The sequence below is a fragment of the Ranitomeya imitator genome, chromosome 8 (genome assembly GCF_032444005.1).
Source record: "Ranitomeya imitator isolate aRanImi1 chromosome 8, aRanImi1.pri, whole genome shotgun sequence".
Taxonomy (NCBI): domain Eukaryota; kingdom Metazoa; phylum Chordata; class Amphibia; order Anura; family Dendrobatidae; genus Ranitomeya; species Ranitomeya imitator.
The window spans coordinates 30,259,154-30,280,164 of NC_091289.1; the positions used below are offsets into that span (position 1 = coordinate 30,259,154).

The following is a 21,011-nucleotide window of genomic DNA, read 5'->3' on the forward strand; positions in this document are numbered from 1 at the left end:
GCAATGGGCTGCCAGACAGACGAGAGGTTGGGGTGGGCTGCCTTTCAAGAAAATCTGCCACCATTCCTGACTTGCTAGTTTTAGTAAATAATACTATTTTCCATTAAATAACAATTCTGGAGCAGGTTTTCTTAAATCTGTGTCGTGTCGTTCCTCTGTTATTCCTCCTAGAAATAATGACGTTGGCAGCCTGGTGTCACCATTCCCCTGGTGAACAGGGCATGTCCCTGCAGTCTGGCACTATCACCACTTGGATAGTGTGAGGGTGTGTAGGATCACGCCCCCGCCTGGTAACACTTGGCTGTCAATATTTTCTTTTTCCACCAGAATGTTATTTAAATAACCTCAAGGAGTGTATCCCATGCCTAGAACCATGGCACTTCCAAACATTAGTGTGCACACGCCCTTGGAAAAAGCTTAAACGCGAAACGCGCGTCAGGGGTGCCACAGTCATTTAAAAGGTACAGTACTCACCATCTTTACTTCCATCCCTAAGGTTTCCTATCCCTGTTCCTTACTATCATGCCCCCTTTTTTTTTGCTGTATACACCATAATTAGGCACTAATTGAAAACTTTTTCATACTTTTTCTGTGGCTGAATCACATTGAGGCAGTTACCATTATAGGGATTGACAATGGAATATATTTAAGGATATTACAAACACTGTCATGGGGCTTGTTATATTTGGACTACTTCACTATGTATGATATATAAAAAAGATTTTTGTAAGCTTCATTGCTCCACAAATTTATAAATATTTAATCTTCACTCCAATTCTAATAGCAGCTCCATTCTTAAAGGTGATGATTCACTTGTAATTTGTGTACCTTTTTTTTGGCTGTTTTTTTGCATATTGCTGTCCCCATACTAACTGGTTTTACTTTGAATCTTTTAATATTGTATCAATAAAAATTTTCATGTAATTTTATGGTATATAGCTTCCCGTCTATTTATTTGATTTATGTTATTTAAATAAATTGTTATTTAATGGAGAATAATATTATTTACTGATATAAGCTGTCCGGAATGGTGACAGATTTTCTTGAAAGGCAACCCACCTCCCCCTTTTATCCTCCAGCAGGTCTTCTGCTGTTCCGGAAGAGCAGAAGAACCGCCGGAGGGAGGGTCAGGAGCTGCAGAAGAACCATCGGAGGGAGGGTCAGGAGGTGCAGAAGAGCCGCCGGAGGGAGGGTCAGGAGGTGCAGAAGAGCCGCCGGGGGGAGGGTCAGGAGGTGCAGAAGAGCCGCCGGAGGGAGGGTCAGGAGGTGCAGAAGAGCCGCCGGAGGGAGAGTCAGGAGCTGCAGAAGAACCATCGGAGGGAGGGTCAGGAGCTGCAGAAGAGCCGCCGGAGGGAGGGTCAGGAGCTACAGAAGAGCCGCCGGAGGGAGGGTCAGGAGCTGCAGAAGAGCCGCCGGAGGGAGGGTCAGGAGCTGCAGAAGAGCCGCCGGAGGGAGGGTCAGGAGCTGCAGAAGAACCATCGGAGGGTCAGGAGGTGCAGAAGAGCCACCGGAGGGAGGGTCAGGAGGTGCAGAAGAGCCGCCGGAGGGAGGGTCAGGAGGTGCAGAAGAGCCGCCGGAGGGAGGGTCAGGAGGTGCAGAAGAGCCGCCGGAGGGAGGGTCAGGAGGTGCAGAAGAGCCGCCGGAGGGAGGGTCAGGAGGTGCAGAAGAGCCGCCGGAGGGAGGGTCAGGAGGTGCAGAAGAGCCGCCGGAGGGAGAGTCAGGAGCTGCAGAAGAACCATCGGAGGGAGGGTCAGGAGCTGCAGAAGAGCCGCCGGAGGGAGGGTCAGGAGCTACAGAAGAGCCGCCGGAGGGAGGGTCAGGAGCTGCAGAAGAGCCGCCGGAGGGAGGGTCAGGAGCTGCAGAAGAGCCGCCGGAGGGAGGGTCAGGAGCTGCAGAAGAGCCGCCGGAGGGAGGGTCAGGAGCTGCAGAAGAGACGCCGGAGGGAGGGTCAGGAGCTGCAGAAGAGACGCCGGAGGGAGGGTCAGGAGCTGCAGAAGAGACGCCGGAGGGAGAGTCAGGAGGTGCAGAAGAGCCGCCGGAGGGAGGGTCAGGAGCTACAGAAGAGCCGCCGGAGGGAGGGTCAGGAGCTGCAGAAGAGCCGCCGGAGGGAGGGTCAGGAGCTGCAGAAGAGCCGCCGGAGGGAGGGTCAGGAGCTGCAGAAGAGCCGCCGGAGGGAGGGTCAGGAGCTGCAGAAGAGACGCCGGAGGGAGGGTCAGGAGCTGCAGAAGAGACGCCGGAGGGAGGGTCAGGAGCTGCAGAAGAGCCACCGGAGGGAGAGTCAGGAGGTGCAGAAGAGCCGCCGGAGGGAGGGTCAGGAGCTGCAGAAGAGCCGCCGGAGGGAGGGTCAGGAGCTGCAGAAGAGCCGCCGGAGGGAGGGTCAGGAGCTGCAGAAGAGCCGCCGGAGGGAGGGTCAGGAGCTGCAGAAGAGCCGCCGGAGGGAGGGTCAGGAGCTGCAGAAGAGACGCCGGAGGGAGGGTCAGGAGCTGCAGAAGAGACGCCGGAGGGAGGGTCAGGAGCTGCAGAAGAGACGCCGGAGGGAGGGTCAGGAGCTGCAGAAGAGACGCCGGAGGGAGGGTCAGGAGCTGCAGAAGAGCCGCCGGAGGGAGGGTCAGGAGCTGCAGAAGAGCCGCCGGAGGGAGGGTCAGGAGCTGCAGAAGAGCCGCTCGAGGGAGGGTCAGGAGCTGCAGAAGAGCCACCGGAGGGAGAGTCAGGAGGTGCAGAAGAACCGCCGGAGGGAGGGTCAGGAGCTGCAGAAGAGCCGCTGGAGGGAGGGTTAGGAGCTGCAGAAGAGCCGCTGGAGGGAGGGTCAGGAGCTGCAGAAGAGCCGCCGGAGGGTCAGGAGCTGCAGAAGAGCCGCCGGAGGGAGGGTCAGGAGCTGCAGAAGAGCCGCCGGAGGGAGGGTCAGGAGCTGCAGAAGAGCCGCCGGAGGATCAAGAGCTGCGATGCCATAAGACAGGCAAGGACAGATGAGTATAAGGATTTTTTTTTTACTTTAAAACTTTATCAGTCCTCAAAAGAATCCAGTAAAATGGCGGCCGGCTAAATATTTGCATATCAATTCAGCAAAAATGTTGGTTTCGCTAATATCCTAAAATGTTTTAAAAATCTACGATTCAATTCATTAAAGATTAATCTCGCTCCTCTCCAGGCCCTGCACTCAGACTGTTCAATAGTATTGACAAGGAAAACTGCAACGCCTAATTGTCATTGAACGCTTAGATTTCCAGGAGTAACAATAGAGGAATGGTGAAAGTAAAAATGTATATGTCTTTTTTGTGTTTTTATCAATTCATTATAGTACTTACTAAAAAGCAATAAATACATGTCAGGAGAGCTGAAAGCGAATCGCATCTGAATTTTGGAGCGAAGCTTTGTTTTAATGATGATGAATCAAACGATCAGATGAATAAAAGAAAAAAAAAAGTGCCACAAAGCGTTAATCATTTGTACACATCTGATTTCATAGAGTCACATTTCAATCAGGAAACTAGAGCGCCGGAATAAAGAGACTTTTGATCAGTGAGCGGATAAAGCGCAGAGAGCAAATTTCTTTCATACCCGTAGCAAATGAGTGATTTTATCAGCAGTCCAGCTGACGGCCGCACCGGGGACTGATACAGAACAGCTGGTTCCAGGCTTAATTTAGAAAAATAATTATTAAATATGAATGCACGCATCAGATAAAAGCGCGCTTCTTCTTTAATAAGTGTCAGTGAGGACGGCTGCTGAGAAGAGCTGCAGTGACGCGTGTCTTCAGGCTGCTGGATAATGTTGCAGGGACAGACCTTAAAATAAGCCGTTCTGTTCCGCAGCAGCCTGGTTCTGTAACCTGAACTCGTAGTGCGCGCACGCAGGTGCCGCTCTTACGCCTCTGTGCATCATCTGTCCCAAAAATCCAATTTGTGCTCACTAAATAGGGAAGAAAAGCCCCGGCCCCTCTAACGAAGAAGAGATGAAGCGAGGACTCTGAGCGATGGAAATGATCAGTTCTGACAAGTGATTGAAGATCCAATTACACCTGGAACGAGGCACATTGGAGAGCAAAAATGGCGAGAGATGAGATGGCGAGGCGCGAAGAGCACAACCGGGGTCATGGGTGGTGATCCGGTTCTCACGCGTGACACCTTCATGCATCGAAGCGCGGTCACATCAGGGTCATTATGCAAAAAGCTGGATAAAAAAAAATGGATCCAAATTAGGCAGCATTTTCTCTTAAAGGGGTTGTCCATCATTTAAAAAAAGGCTCACAGATATATAATGCTTTAAAAAAAAAAAAAAAAAAACACCTGCCGAAGCAGCGTAAGCCACTCGGGTCCAGAAAACATCACGCCGCAGTCCTGGAGCAGACTAACGGAGCGGCCTGTGCTGGATCCACGGGGAGCGCCTCCGTGTGTTATTTTTAACCCCATCCATGCCGCTTGGAAAGTTTTAATTGAGATCAGACAACCCCTTTAAGAGTTGTAGGAGACAACTACTATTGGCAGCCACCATGGCATGTTTACTGTCGTGTCTGCCATGTCTAGGTATATGTAGCCCCCCGGATCCAGCATGGCGTGTACGGTACCTGCAGGCTGTTGTTGAGCATGTCAAAGTCACTGTATCTTCTGATTATCTGCAAGACACAACACAAATCACACATGAACCCGCCGTGGAGCCTTAGATGAGGGGAGAAGACAGTGCGGGGGTCCCGGTACGGAGACAGACTCATGGTACCGTAGTGCCTTGTGGGAGCCCCTGAGCACTTTACTTCTAGCTGCACTAAGAGCCGCGCGGAAGGTGAAGCTGCCCCCGATGAGAAAATAACACATCATCTGCAATTACAATGATGGAGAATTGTTTTGTCGCCGTCGCTTTAATTTCTATTTCAGAAATCGATAGAACAAGAGAAAATAAGAAACTCTCTAATATGTCTTATCAGAGAAATTTCTCCTCCCAGACTGATCTCAATTCAGGAGTAAAATCTGTATTCAGTGAAAACTAATATTCCCATTACCGAGATTGGAGAGGACTGTTGGTGCTCATAAAGTTCTATGGAGGAGGGAGGAGCTACAGACAGACATTCTGCAGACAAGAGATGACGGTTGGTGCTCATAAAGTTCTATGGAGAAGGGAGGAACTAGAGACTGACATTCTGCAGACAGGAGATGACGGTTGGTGCTCAAAGTTCTATGGAGAGAGAACTGTAACTCCAATCTGCAGAATGTCTCTCTAGCTCCTCCCCCTCCATAGAACTTTATGAGCACCAACTGTCATCTCCTGTCTGCACAATGTCTCTCTAGCTCTTCCCTCCTCCATAGAACTTTATGAGCACCAACTGTCATCTCCTGTCTGCACAATGTCTCTCTAGCTCTTCCCTCCTCCATAGAACTTTATGAGCACCAACTGTCATCTCCTGTCTGCAGAATGTCTCTCTAGCTCTTCCCTCCTCCATAGAACTTTATGAGCACCAACTGTCATCTCATGTCTGCACAATGTCTCTCTAGCTCTTCCCTCCTCCATAGAACTTTATGAGCACCAACTGTCATCTCCTGTCTGCAGAATGTCTCTCTAGCTCTTCCATAGAACTTTGAGCACCAACTGTCATCTCCTGTCTGCACAATGTCTCTCTAGCTCCTCCCCCCTCCATAGAACTTTATGAGCACCAACTGTCCTCTCCTGTCTGCAGAATGCCTGTCTCTAGTTCCTCCCTTCATCTTGAGAATGAATGCGTTGTGGGCGTGCTGCGTCCGTTGGGAGTGCATCGACACGCCCCCAATGCACTTTAAAGCTAATTTGCATGTGGCTTCAAAGCTCGATTTCTCAGCCCTGGAACATCGGATTACTAGAAGACAGGTGTCATTTTTATTGCTGTTCTAGGACCTGTGCAGCCAAACTATTAGGCTTAGTACTAAAAAATCCCTTTAAAAAAGATCCATATTTGAGTCCTGAGGGATGAAGAAAGCGAAGAACCAATGAAAATTAAAAAGTATTGAATGTTTTTCATTCTGGGTGAAGACGCAGAATTAGCATGTAACGCCTACACCCTGTATGTTTATATGTGGCAGGAAATAAACTGGGGTCCCGATAATTTGTGTTCCGCGTTGACACGATGGCGTCACATCGATTTCCCGCCGGCACGTCCACGCCGTGAATCTCGTTACAGTCGGTGTTAGAAAATGTCAGGACGGCGCCTTTTTCTCTCCGTCTTCTGGATACACAATGTTCTAGTGGACGGTGATATTAACGGCTGTGACTACGGGACGTGTGTGTAATGTAGAAGAAGACGGCGAGCGTGAAAGAGATGAATTACCTGCCAGCTGTTCTCCATGGATATGCCTCGCTGGACACGTATGATGTATTCCTGGCAAAAACAAAGGAGCAGAAATGAGTAATTTCCCCCTCAATTCCTCCAAACATCGGCCCCGGCTTAGTCATATAACACGGAGCAAGAGTATAACGCCTACAACCATCACCTTTAATGAAAAGACAAATAAAAAAAAAAACAGCGCCACATCTGTATAATGGCTGAATGTGGTACTGCAGCTCAGCACCGTCTATATCAAAGGATGGCGCCATTTCTGTAAGAAAGCAGTTTTGATTTTTTTTTTCTAATTGTGGTCAACCATCTTAAAGCGGATCTGCCCCCAGATAATTGAATAGATCTCTTAGACCTAATGAGGCAGGTGTACTTACTAATCTATGCCAGAATATCTATGCCGGAATGGCTGTATCATTCTTTTTTAATCTTTCCTGTCCGAGATTGTCTGAATGAGCTCTGGCCAGACTCAAATGCTGATCTTAATATCAAGATTATACAGCCATTCTAAAAATTGATTTTCAAAGTAAATACATTGGCCTCATCAGGTCTAACACCTGTTTAATAATTATGCAGTACGCATTGTTATATCGGCTCACAAATCGGCTTTACATGGGGTTTAAGGACAATTTTCTTTAAGTTAAATGCATTTTTTTGTAATAGGGTTTCAGTAAAAATGTTGCACCTTTTGGCTCTTGCCGTCACTACTTACCAGACACAGCCCAATGTACAATCGCTCACACCCGCACATTAGCCACAATGACCTATCGCTTATATTGAAGCATCTAATGAGCGTGTGCAAAAGTTACTGTGCAGGGAAGAGGCGGAGGGGAGCTGTGACGAGGTGCTATCAGCGTAATTTCTGCCTCTGATGATAAGGAAACTGCTGAAAACACTTTCAAAAAGGACCCAAATTCTGAGTCAAAATAAATTGCAAAAAAATAATTAAAAAAAAAAATTACATGTAACCCAAAAACATGATTTAAAACAATGGGACGTTTTCTGATAACAGCTTCCCTTTAAGCTGGAAAAAAAACAAGCTTTGCCGAATTCCAGTATGTAAATCTTGTAAGAATGTAAAAACCCTCGGCCCTCCAAAAACAACACGTCCACTGCTGTAATCACACATTAGATCACTGGATCCAAAAAGTTCAGTTCTCCAGAGCTGCTGGATGGCGGAATACAGGACGAGAAAGAAGAAAGATGTCAGAGTTGTCATTCTCTCACCAACCCCCGGAGTTACCTTTCTGGCAATTACCCAGATCTGTTCACCACTGGAAATAGCAGGAAATGGCTGGTTAGTCCATCGCTGGCTCTGAAAGGTCACTGCTATGGCCAGTGATCTAATCTATTGTGTTCGCTACTGCATATAGTGGTGTTATCAGTCATTGTTCAGTAGGAGGAGGAGGAGGTGAGCTGTGACATCACCTATTGTGAATGGTGGATCCTGTGTTATCTACTGTATATAGCGGTATTATCAGTCATTGTACAGGAGGAGGAGGTGAGCTGTGACATCGCCTATTGTGAATGGTGGATCCTGTGTTATCTACTGTATATAGAGGTGTTATCAGTCATTGTACAGGAGGGGGAGGAGGTGAGCTGTGACCACCTATTGTGAATGGCGGATCCTGTGTTATCTACTGTATATAGAGGTGTCATCAGTCATTGTACAGGAGGAGGAGGAGGTGAGCTGTGATATCACCTATTATGAATGGTGGATCCTGTGTTATCTACTGTATATAGCGGTATTATCAGTCATTGTACAGGAGGAGGAGGTGAGCTGTGACATCTATTGTGAATGGTGGATCCTGTGTTATCTACTGTATATAGAGGTGTCATCAGTCATTGTACAGGAGGGGGAGGAGGTGAGCTGTGACCACCTATTGTGAATGGCGGATCCTGTGTTATCTACTGTATATAGAGGTGTCATCAGTCATTGTACAGGAGGAGGAGAAGGTGAGCTGTGACATCACCTATTGTGAATGGTGGATCCTGTGTTATGTACTATATATACACAAGTGTAACCCGTCATTATAATTCTGTCTAATGAGACTGCTGGAAAATCTTCTCCACAAGATCTTTGGATTGGCGAGGGTCCCAGCTGTCAGACCCCCAGTGACTCATGAATAAACGATCATGTTCTCACATGCTGCTCTATTCCAGCAAGGTAACCCCAAAATTCCACCATGGTCCCTTTTCGGTCCCCAGGTGGAGGGTCACTTTAGAAGCCGTACAATATATGGTTTGCTACTTTACATGAACTTTTTCTAACTTTCCTAAAACCGTTCGCACACCATTTCCTGAGACCTCGGTTAGGAAAGCTGATGTGGAGCAATCTGGTCCCGGAGCGACCACAGATTGTGAAATCCTGGCGCAGGGAAGAGGCAGGAAACGCTGGAGTATAAATCGCCACTTCTGCTGAATCAGACCGTACAGAGAAATGGAGAAACATCGGAAGAGGACGAGCGGCAACAAAAACAGAAGAGAAGCTTACAAAATAGGAAAAGTGCAGGAAACGTGTAATCACTTATTGAGAAGAATGACTCCGACGACTCCGTGCTTCCCGCGCAGGTTCAGCAACTGGGCTGTTTGTCGGGAAAAGAAAATGCAGCGTTTGCAAGATTTTCTCACGCGTAAAAAAAAAAAGTAATTAAGCAGTGTAAAGCATCGTGGAGACGAATGCACAAATAACATCCAATAAAGATAGGGGGTTACTATTATTGAAAGCACCCACTGAAATCAGTAATGTCTGCGTGATCTACTGGTGCTGGGAGTGGCCCGTAGCTTATAGGGGTATGCAGACCCCTAAAATATATGTAAATGAGATAACAATTGTCAGAGAAGGGGCATGACTTGGCTGTGAAACCAAGCAGCCAGGCCCCTTCACACACAGCACTTATGACGAGTCAAGACCGCAAACAATCTCCTGTGTTAAGCAAGTGACCAGAAGCGAAGCTGGGACCAAAGCGGATACCTGTCGACAGGGGGTTTGGCATAAGTGAACTAGATTAGGAGGTTATATCTTCATTTTTAAGGTGCTCATTAATGAACATTTTTTGGGAACCGGACAACCCCTTTAAGGTAATGGTTGGATAAGGAGACCTAAGTGCACAAGCCTCATCGGTCAGTGGAGATACCTATGCATGGTCGTACAGATCATATACTGTAGCCATAGGGGTAGGAAAGTGATCCTGGTGTCTAAGGGGTGAACTATATACAGCACATGGTAACGGAGGGGTCCGGTTATATCTCTAAAATCCAGACCTGGGGGGGATCCGTCCACCTTCCTTTCAGACACTGGTGGTGGTGGCGATGATGGCGTTTTAATCAGGGCTGTGGAGTCGGAGCCCATTTTGGTGGAGTCGGAGTCATGGAAGTTGAGGAGTCGGAAGTTTGGCTTACCGACTCCACTGCCCTGGTTTTAATACAGATCCGTTTTGACATTATTGCCCCCAATTAGTTGAAAAGCTTACGGGATTCCCCCCAAAACATCCCCGATAGTGACCAGCTCGAAGTGCATGGCTGTGCGGCACTAGCTCGTTCTCCTGTAGGCAATGGGTGCCCGATAATAAATGTGGCCGTGCAGGAAAGGATTCTTGTCACAGAGATTTTATCTTTACCAGGTGATAAAAATAACTCCAGGAAACGCACAACTAGAAAAAAAAAGATCACGAGCCGTGACCGCGTGATCGGCATTCTACAACCTTACGTGTCCAAATCAGTGCGACCCGTGATCGTGCATCAACACATCTCTGACAAAATGACCGATGGGAGACTCTGCCAACGAGAAAATCTGCCGCAAACGTGAAGGCAAAATTTTGTATTTCTCACATTTACTGTTAGAAAAATAAAATAATTCTATGTGGAAAATATCAGCAAGAGGCGGCAGCTGTTACACATCAGGGATTTTTAGGTAATCTACAGACTGGATTTATGGCAATATTTGGAGGGTTACAGCGACATGTAAAAGTTTGGGCACCCTTATCAAAATGACTTATTATGAGCAGTTAAGCAAGTTGAAGATGAAATTATCTGTATTATATTGTCATTTTTTTACTTTTTTAAAAATTGCAAAAAATAAAAAATAAAATAGGCCAATTCAAAAGTTTGGGCACCCTTGGAGATTTGTGCGCTCAGATAACTTTGACCAAGGTTTGAGACCTTAATTAGCCTGTAATGGTTATGGCTTGTTCACTGTCGTAGTTAGGAAAGGCTCAATGACGTAAAGTTCCCATTTTTATAAAAAACAAAACCTAGCCTCCTCTAACCTTGTGCCAAAAAACAGCAGTCATGGGTTCTTCAAAGCAGATGCCTAGCACTCTGAAAACGGTGGAGGCCCACAAAGCAAGAGAAGGCTATAAGAAGATAGCAAAGGGGTTTCAAGTTGCCCTTTATTCAGATCGAAATGTAATTACGAAATGGCAGTTATCAGGAACAGTGGAGGTCAAGATAAGGTCTGGAAGACCAAGTAAATTTTCATTGAGAGCTGCTCCTCGGTTTGCTAGAGAGGAAAATCAGAACCCACGCTTGACTGCAAAAGTCCTTCAGAAAGATTTAGTAGATTCTGGAGTTGTGGTACATCGTTCTACTGTTCAGAGACACCTGCACAAATATGGGGTTCATGGAAGAGTCATCAGAAGAAAACCTCTCCTGCGTCTTCACCATAAACTTTAGCGTTGGACGCATGCAAAAGAACATCTAAACAAGCCTGATGCATTTTGGGGATGTTTAGGGATCTTTTAAAAGTTGGGTCTACAGTTCGAAGCTAGAAAAACCATAACAGCTGGCCTGCTTGCTGACAGTTTCTAATATAAAATTGAAAAATAAAGGCAACAAACCTGATGAGATGCTATGAAGCAGTCAGATTTTACAACTACTGACTTTGTTGGGCAAAGACAGGTTTCACTTTTCTATAGTCTATAGAAGAAAAATGTAATCTAAATGTGAAATTAGGAGGTGGAGTATGTTAGTCATAAGACATGACTTGTAGGTAGGCTATTCAGCACTGATGTAGTTTATCCTCTGCAATCCCTGGTGGGAAATCCTAACATGCAAAAACATATGCCTATTGGTCTCCCTTTGGATCAGCGTATGCTCACAATGAAAGTTATTAAGATGCGCATGCGCAGATTCACTGCTAAACTGCAATATTTAGCACATTTAATGGTTAATAAGGGTAAAACCTTGCGACAGGTTTCCTTGAAATGTGCGCTCTCCGCTTCTTTCTTCAAGAGTGCACTGCTCCTCTACCTCCCCGGGATAGTGCACTCCTGAAGATTGATAGTTCAGACCGGGGCATGGTTGGTTCAAATTGAGCGCCCGTTCGGGTTGCTTGCAGAGGTAACGTTGCCTCTGCAGCACTGGAGAAGTGCAGAGACGCTGAAGCTGGCCGCAGCATCACTTGTAAGCTCTAAGCTAAGGCATTGAGGCCGCTAGTGGTGGGCGCTCCTTGCCTAGGAAACCGGCCACTCAGACAGCAGAGGTGGCTGGTAACTAGACATCAAGCAGTGCACTAGAAAATGTTAAATCCTTCTGTATGTTTACAGCTGGGATAAATAAGCCAAACTGTGCTCAGCATTCACAGCACAGATGTTCCCAATAGCAGAGCTTTTTTGCCCTCCAACATTAAAGGGCATTTCTAGAAGACGCTCTATTCAGAGCACATGTGCCGCTTTCCAGGAACCTCACAGGAAGCTGCACCCCCCTAGTGAGAAGTAACACGCTAGGGAGTGGGCAGCCGATCCCACGTGGTGAACCCATGGCACTGCCGGAGTCAGGTCTGTTTCACCCACCTTCACGTCACAGGCAATAGAAACAGCTCTGCCGACACCACAACTTCTGCTACTCATTGCTAAAAGAAAAGTTTCCTGGAAGAATTAGTACAAACACATCCTCTCCGGGAGAAGTAAAACTACATAAAGAGACGGACTGCAGCCAATCAGGACGTCCGCTGACGCTCGGATGGTGTTCACGTTTCACCGTACATCTGAAGTCCTGCAAATGCCACTATACTGGGCTCCCATTTAAAAAAAATGTACAATTTTATTTTTACTGGATGTCTCAGGTCTGAATAGTGTAGTAAACTATACTATCTATATATTATGGGATCAGCGGCTTAGGTGGATTTACTATGCTGCAAGTCAGGGTGAGCGGCACAGACCGGAGGTGATGATGCAGCAGATCAAGACTACCGTACAGTATGTGGAACAGAGAGGACCAGTAGAGCGGGATACGCAGAGCCAAATGTGCAGACAGCTGTGGGGACAGCGCATAGGAACAGCAGAGCTGAGTAGGCAATCAGGAAACTTGTTTCTCGAAAACGAGGGTGCGGACAACACCTTGGAATAGCAGAGACAAGTAGGCGGGCAGGTATTTTAATGCAGCAGAGTTGATAGTATGAACAGCACCAGATAGTAGAAGCTGGTGGCTGGATAGGACTCTAGCACCTGAGGGCGGCAGGGCCCCAAGCGAGAGGGGCGGCTGGGTCCCGGGCGAGAGGGGCCGGCTGGGCCCCGGGCGAGAGGGGCCGGCTGGGCCCCGGGCGAGAGGGGCCGGCTGGGCCCCGGGCGAGAGGGGCCGGCTGGGCCCCGGGCGAGAGGGGCCGGCTGGGCCCCGGGCGAGAGGGGCCGGCTGGGCCCCGGGCGAGAGGGGCCGGCTGGGCCCCGGGCGAGAGGGGCCGGCTGGGCCCCGGGCGAGAGGGGCCGGCTGGGCCCCGGGCGAGAGGGGCCGGCTGGGCCCCGGGCGAGAGGGGCCGGCTGGGCCCCGGGCGAGAGAGGCCGGCTGGGCCCCGGGCGAGAGGGGCCGGCTGGGCCCCGGGCGAGAGGGGCCGGCTGGGCCCCGGGCGAGAGAGGCCGGCTGGGCCCCGGGCGAGAGGGGCCGGCTGGGCCCCGGGCGAGAGGGGCCGGCTGGGCCCCGGGCGAGAGGGGCGGCTGGGCCCCGGGCGAGAGGGGCGGCTGGGCCCCAGTGAGGAGTGTTGCTTGACTCCTAAGGCTATATTCACACTTTGCGGATTTTGCTGCGGATCCGCAGCGGATTTGACCGCTGCGGATCCGCAGCAGTTTCCCATGAGTTTACATTTCAATGTAAACCTATGGGAAACAAAAAACGCTGTGCACATGCTGCAGAAAAATCCGCGCGGAAACGCTGCGGATTACATTCCGCAGCATGTCACTTCTTTTCTGCGGATTTTCACCTGCTCCAATAGAAAACTGCAGATGAAAATCCGCAGAAGAAAACGCAGTAAAAACCGCGATAAATCCGCAGTAAAAACCGCGATGGGTTTTCACTGCGGATTTTGCAATTCTGCTGCGGAAAAATCCGCAGTGGAATCTGCAGAGTGTGAACATAGCCTTAGAAGGCATGTGGCAGCAGACTGCACTTGAATACTCAGGCAGTGCACAGCCTCCTGAGCCAGTTTTAAATTGCCTTTGATGAGGGCATCACAGGGAATGGCACAGATAAGCACAGGGAGAGCCGGTTGTAGGGGAAGGATGAACCAGAGCTCGGTGTTGGAGTGAGGACAGGTGAGTAACACTATTTATGTAGCAAGAAAAAAAAAATGAAACCTGAAAACGGCCAGTAGACAGTGCACTCCAGTGGCCGGGCTCCATACACTGTGAACTTGTGACAACCCCTTTCATTTCACTCGTTGTCCACCATTTTCAATAACTGCTCTGCGTTCCCCAGTTCATGCACAAGTCTCTTCCGCTGTCATTAAGCCGGGTAAGTGCCAATCTACAAGTAAAGTTCTGTTATAACAGGAGAACAATTGAGACAAAGGAGAGCTGTGCGCTTCGCCGAAAAGCCGGATCACAAACACGAATATGGAAGGGAACACAAAGAGCTGCTGTCATCAGACCGGGAGAGAACGAGCTGGAAAATGTGGCAAACGTTGCATTGAGCATCACGGCCGGTCCGGGGGAGAACTCGCTGCTCATAGAGATAAATCAAGTTGTATCAAGGTCAAGTATCATAACTGCAGAAGAGCGAAGGTCAATACACCGCAGACACGTCGCAGCTCGCCAATATTGACTTTCCACAGCTCATTGCATTTCTCCTCCAGAAAGTCTGGAAAACACAGCTCCACGCGCTTCACCCCATCATCAGTCTTCGTAGTATATTGCTGTAATATCAGTGCCGCACTGCAGGATGAGACGCTACTAGTACCATAAAAGTGTCAGGCGAGATCCCAGCTGGAATGTTAGTCCTGCCGTCCTTTTTACTGATACTGCCCCATTATCGCAAGTTTCCTCAACTTGTTATTCCACCATAGAAGCATGAACACAGGCCACCAATGCAAGACATATGTTCATGAAAAAATACACATACAAATGTAAAAGCTAAAGGAGGTGAATTGGTCTGGAATAATTTACCCAAGACCCTGTCAGTGCATTGAATTTGTAAGACACTGTTTACTTTCACATTGGTCTGGCATGGAGTTGCTCAGGCATTGTTCAATCTCACGCCTTGGTCAGCCGCAGGCATTGTTCAATCTCACGCCTTGGTCAGCCGCAGGCATTGTTCAATCTCACGCCTTGGTCAGCCGCAGGCATTGTTCAATCTCACGCCTTGGTCAGCCGCAGGCATTATTCAATCTCACGCCTTGGTCAGCCGCAGGCATTGTTTAACCTCACGCCTTGGTCAGCCGCAGGCATTGTTTAACCTCACGCCTTGGTCAGCCGCAGGCATTGTTCAACCTCACGCCTTGGTCAGCCGCAGGCATTGTTCAACCTCACGCCTTGGTCAGCCGCAGGCATTGTTCAACCTCACGCCTTGGTCAGCCGCAGGCATTGTTCAATCTCACGGCTTGGTCAGCCGCAGGCATTGTTCAATCTCAAGCCATGGTCAGCCGCAGGCATTGTTCAATCTCACGCCATGGTCAGCCGCAGGCATTGTTCAATCTCACACCATGGTCAGCCGCAGGCATTGTTCAATCACAAACCTTGGTCAGCCAATGTTTACTTTTTTAGGCATCACTAATTTAATTAAACTGTACTAATCCAAACTGCCATCTCAGGTGACCAAGACAAGATGGTAAACCTGGGAAATCACAAAAACAAATGGGTTTCACATACTGCTGTACTTGCTTTTTTTTCACTAAAAAGCAGTAACTTGATACCTGCGTTTTTTCAAGCGTTTTTCACCACCCTGGTTTCAATGGGTGAAAAACGCTGAAAAACGCTGAAAAAACACTGAAATAAATGAGATGCTCTATTACGCGAAAACCAAGAAAAGGCACAAAATACTGATGATAAAAACTATATGTGTGCATGAGATTTCTGAAATCTCAGACTTTCATGGACTTTGCTGGTACTGTGAAAAGCATCTGAAAATTTGCCTAAAAAAATGCAGAAAAAAAAAAAAAAGGTGAATAACGCAAAAACTGACCGGGGACTCAGTCACATGTCACACTGATGGTAATAACGGACACAGGGATGACACCCTGATGGTAAAAACGGATGCGCGGTGGGCAATGACGGACACGTGGATGACACCCTGATACTAATAATGAACACTGATGACCCTGTTACAGTTATTTCAGGTATGTGGTTAAACACGGACGTGTGAATGAGGCCCAACCTGATGCAGTTCCTGGTTAGCTTCTCCTCGCCCCGTACCAGTTCATTTAGGGACAGACCAGGTATAGCCCCAGCTCAGCTTTCTTTATCTGATGCTCCGCAGCCTTCTAGTTAAGCATACCTGGCACTGATCCACTGATTCATGATGGATGTGGTTGGAATATGATGACACGTTTCCTTTAACAAGATGACACAACCCCATTTAACTTTAGCATGTCAGCTTTAACATGGTGATCAAAGGTGACCGTATCCTTTAAGAAGGGAGGGGGTGACTAAGGTATTACAGTGACATAATGGTGCCAGAGCGGCTCACACCTCCTGCTCCTCTTATACTCGGAGTTACATAACCCTTCCACAGCGCTTGTTACAGTTACTATGTATTGTGCGGTGTGTCAGCGATGGCGGTATTCACCCGCCACATAGGAGGATATGTTGCAATATCCATACAGTCTGCTCCAGTCACAGGGTAAGACACGCTGTCATCTCAGATTCGGACTTCATTCTGCTGTATCACATGAGGACAATCTAATCTAACGGGAAACGTCACCTGATCCAAAAAAAAAGCATCATCAGAACCGGGGTCCTGATGAAGACCCTCGGTACCGGGGTCCTGATGAAGACCCTCGGTACCGGGGTCCTGATGAAGACCCTCGGTACCGGGGTCCTGATGAAGACCCTCGGTACCGGGGTCCTGATGAAGACCCTCGGTACCGGGGTCCTGATGAAGACCCTCGGTACCGGGGTCCTGATGAAGACCCTCGGTCTCGGGGTCCTGATGAAGACCCTCGGTCTCGGGGTCCTGATGAAGACCCTCGGTCTCGGGGTCCTGATGAAGACCCTCGGTCTCGGGGTCCTGATGAAGACCCTCGGTCTCGGGGTCCTGATGAAGACCCTCGGTCTCGGGGTCCTGATGAAGACCCTCGGTCTCGGGGTCCTGATGAAGACCCTCGGTACTGGGGTCCTGATGAAGACCCTCGGTCAGGGCTAGAAAGAGGGGGAAGTGGCACATCCAAGCATTCCAGAACAACTTTATTTCAATAGGAATTGTGTAATGCTCTCTTTTCACCAGTGGTGGCGCTGCAGGGAACATGAACACTTGTTACAGTGACCCCCCCCCCCCCAAATCACAGCTGATCGCTGGGATCAGGACACGGTTTCTAAAACAGCTCAAATTTTATTTTAAAGGCACAGACATGACTCAGTCAAATTTATTAAGGGGCACGAGCTTAAAGGGGACCTGTCACTTTCAATAGATATGCCTTTTTTTACCCTTTTTCTTTTGTTCCAACGCCCCTCTGTTCCTGAGATATGGCCTCCTCTTCCTTGTGCATAAATCTAGTTTTGTTAGGCAAATGGGTGACACCCATAGAGGAGTCTAAGTGCACGCCCACTTGGCTAACAAAACTGGATTTATACATAGGGAAGAGGAGGGCCATATCTCAGGAACGCAGAGGCGCAGGACCAAAAGAAAGACATCGCCGGATTCAGGAGAACGGCGGCATTTACACCAGGTAAGAAAAAAAAATAAAAAAATGTATAGCAAGTGATGGCTCCGTTCTCCCGCGCACAGCCCTTTAAGACTGGTCCCATTGTTGGTAGATTCCCTCCAGTGTCTTGTGGCATAAGGTGTAAAGGGTAAAATTAAGTTATAAAGTAGTGTGCGCAATTACCACTGAAGAGTCATGTGGGCGGTGCCATGCTCCTGGGAAGTCAGGGTCCTGATTGGACCGACATCCAAAAGTTAAGTCTGCGGCCTCCACGAGTAAAAGTCAAGGATGAGCTCCATCTAGTGGCCGCTGAAGGAGACAAGAATCTTATTATTTAAGTTTATGACTTTATTTCAAGATCAGAATAATGAGAACCGAGATTAAAAAAAATGAATAAATAAAAAATCCCAAAATAATATTCACGGCATTTCGGATCAGTGTTGATGAAATAAACAATATAAAGTTTACTTTACCAAACAAATTTTTCGACAATCCTGGTGTGAATATTTCTAAAAGTCGCCGTGCTGTAATGAATGAGAATTCTTCCCGCTATCACAAGTGGACATTAATGGGTTAATGGTAGGGCCGAACAAGGCACAAGATTCAGCTCTGTAAGAAAATAATGCGCAGGAAGCCCCCCACAGTGTCCGTCCACACAAAGATCCCATAGCCCCCCTATTCACCAGTCTGCTGTGAGAGCGTAACCCTTTCACGCCTGTGTCCTGACAAAGGCACTAGGCTGATGACGAAGACGGGGTCCACATACAAAACCTAACACCAACGACTTACCACGAAGGACCCCCAGTGTCCCCCATGTTTCTATATTTATGGGCTCCTTGTAAGAGATCGGGGGCTTTACAATACTCGGTAATATTACAGAGCTCAAGGGTTCAAGTCCCCAATAGAGACAAATGGAAAAAAAAAACACTATAGAAAGTGTAAATAAAAAGTATATACTATATATAGAATATAATAGAGAATACCTATAGAAAAAGGAATAAAAATTTAAAAAAAAAAACAAAGAAAGTGTAAAAAACACATGTGTATATATCCTATAGATATTGTAAAAAGAAACTAAGTAAAAAAAAAAAACACTAGAAAGTGTAAATAAAAATATTTCTATATGTATTTTTAAATAATGGAAAAAAAAAGACAAACACTATAGAAAGTGTAAATAAAAATGTGTGTGTATATCTATTGAATATAATGAGAGAAAAAAAATCTATGGAAAAAGTTTAAAAAAAAAATAAAATAAAACCTTATAGAAAGTGTAAATAACACATATATAAACCCTATAGATATTGTAAAAAGCAAAGTAAAAAAAAAAATTAAAAAAAACTTATGGAAATGTAAAAAAATTAGAAAGTGTAAAAAAAAAAAAAAAAAGTTGAAAAAAAAATCTATATAAAAATTGAAATCTTCCTTTTCCAGAACATGAAAAATGTACCGTAAATAAATTTGGTAATTTAATCTACCAATATAATGGAAGAAGAGATCAGACAGTGCGGACCCCAAAATGGTAACGGTAAAACCGACCGCTCGTACCGCATAACAACCCCTCTATCCTGATATAAAACTATAGACAAAAAATAATTTGGGGCCACAGGGAGGGGAGCAGCAGCCAGCAGTGCGGTGCTGATCTCTGCTGGTAGGTGAGGAGTTATGTTTTCCTCCAGTGCTGATGGTCCGACACGGCGGATGGTCCGGCACGGCGGATGGTCCGGCACGGCAGATGGTCCGGAATGGCGCAGAGTCTGGCACGGCGCGTGGTCCGGCACGGCGCAGAGGGTGGTCCGCCACGGCGCAGAGGGTGGTCCGCCACGGCGCAGAGGGTGGTCCGCCACGGCGCAGAGGGTGGTCCGCCACGGCGCAGAGGGTGGTCCGCCACGGCGCAGAGGGTGGTCCGCCACGGCGCAGAGGGTGGTCCGCCACGGCGCAGAGGGTGGTCCGCCACGGCGCAGAGGGTGGTCCGCCACGGCGCAGAGGGTGGTCCGGCACGGCGCAGAGGGTGGTCCGGCACGGCGCAGAGGGTGGTCCGGCACGGCGCAGAGGGTGGTCCGGCACGGCGCAGAGGGTGGTCCGGCACGGCGCAGAGGGTGGTCCGGCACGGCGCAGAGGGTGGTCCGGCACGGCGCAGAGGGTGGTCCGGCACGGCGCAGAGGGTGGTCCGGCACGGCGCAGAGGGTGGTCCGGCACGGCACAGAGTCCGGCACAGAGGGTAGTCCGGCACGGCACAGAGTCAGGCACAGAGGGTAGTCCGGCACAGAGTCAGGCACAGAGGGGAGTCCAGCACGGCGCAGAGGGTAGTCTGGCACAGCACAGAGTCAGGCACAGAGGGTAGTCCGGCACGGCACAGAGTCAGGCACAGAGGGTAGTCCGGCACGGCACAGAGTCAGGCACAGAGGGTAGTCCGGCACGGCACAGAGTCCGGCACAGAGGGTAGTCCAGCACGGCACAGAGGGTAGTCCGGCACGGCGCAGAGGGTAGTCCGGCACGGCACAGAGTCCGGCACAGAGGGTAGTCCGGCACGGCACAGAGTCAGGCACAGAGGGGAGTCCGGCACGGCACAGAGGGTAGTCTGGCACGGCACAGAGGGGAGTCCAGCACGGCACAGAGGGTAGTCTGGCACGGCACAGAGGGGAGTCCAGCACGGCACAGAGGGTAGTCTGGCACGGCACAGAGTCCGGCACATCTACAGAGGGTAGTCCGGCACAGCACAGAGTCCGGCACATCTACAGAGGGTAGTCTGGCACGGCACAGAGTCCGGCACATCTACAGAGGGTAGTCTGGCACGGCACAGAGTCCGGCACATCTACAGAGGGTAGTCCGGCACAGCACAGAGTCCGGCACATCTACAGAGGGTAGTCTGGCACGGCACAGAGTCCGGCACATCTACAGAGGGTAGTCTGGCACGGCACAGAGTCCGGCACATCTACAGAGGGTAGTCTGGCACGGCACAGAGTCCGGCACATCTACAGAGGGTAGTCCGGCACAGCACAGAGTCCGGCACATCTACAGAGGGTAGTCTGGCACGGCACAGAGTCCGGCACATCTACAGAGGGTAGTCTGGCACGGCACAGAGTCCGGCACATCTACAGAGGGTAGTCTGGCACGGCACAGAGTCCGGCACATCTACAGAGGGTAGTCTGGCACAGCACAGAGTCCGGCACATCTACAGAGGGTAATCTGGCACAGCGCTCATTACCGTACACAGGTAAGCGCCCAGTCACACTGTACTGACACCCGGCATATAACGCTCGCACTGTGACGTCACACGGTACTGACACTTCCTATATCCAGGTCACATGTCCGTGCTCGCGCCCCCGGGCTGTGCACACGGTACATACACCGGAGACCGGGTACATGGCACGGACAGCAGTCTCTGCACGCCGCAGACACCCACCGTGTGTGACTGCAGGCTCTGGCTGGCCTCTATGACGGCGGTGAGCGGGACCGTGTCATCCAGGAGGAGCTTGTTGACCGCCGGTTTCTCCATGAACGCCATCCCGGCGGCGGCAGGCGGACTACTGAGCGCAGGCCCGGCAGTGCCGAGGGGCGGGGCCAGGAGCGCGGGGTGGAGCGACGGTGTCAAAGTGGGCGGGGAAAGGTGGTGCTGCCATCGGGGTGGGCGTGGCTTACACGGAAGGGCGT

The 21,011-nt window shown here is 49.1% G+C and overlaps 1 protein-coding gene across 2 annotated transcripts in view; it reads right to left on the bottom strand.

Annotated features, from left to right (window-relative positions):
* The window catches only part of PXK (PX domain containing serine/threonine kinase like), a 57,251-nt gene extending 36,333 nt beyond the window's left edge, over positions 1-20,918 (bottom strand). For both annotated transcript variants that reach the window (XM_069736644.1, XM_069736646.1), the window contains exons 1-3: positions 20,764-20,918; positions 6,290-6,340; positions 4,565-4,612 (exon numbers count right to left, since the gene is read on the bottom strand). In XM_069736644.1, coding sequence (XP_069592745.1) covers positions 4,565-4,612; positions 6,290-6,340; positions 20,764-20,865 — 201 coding nt within the window. In that variant the 5' untranslated portion in view covers positions 20,866-20,918. The remainder of the gene's footprint in view (positions 1-4,564; positions 4,613-6,289; positions 6,341-20,763) is intronic.
* Positions 20,919-21,011: the final 93 nt, after the last annotated feature.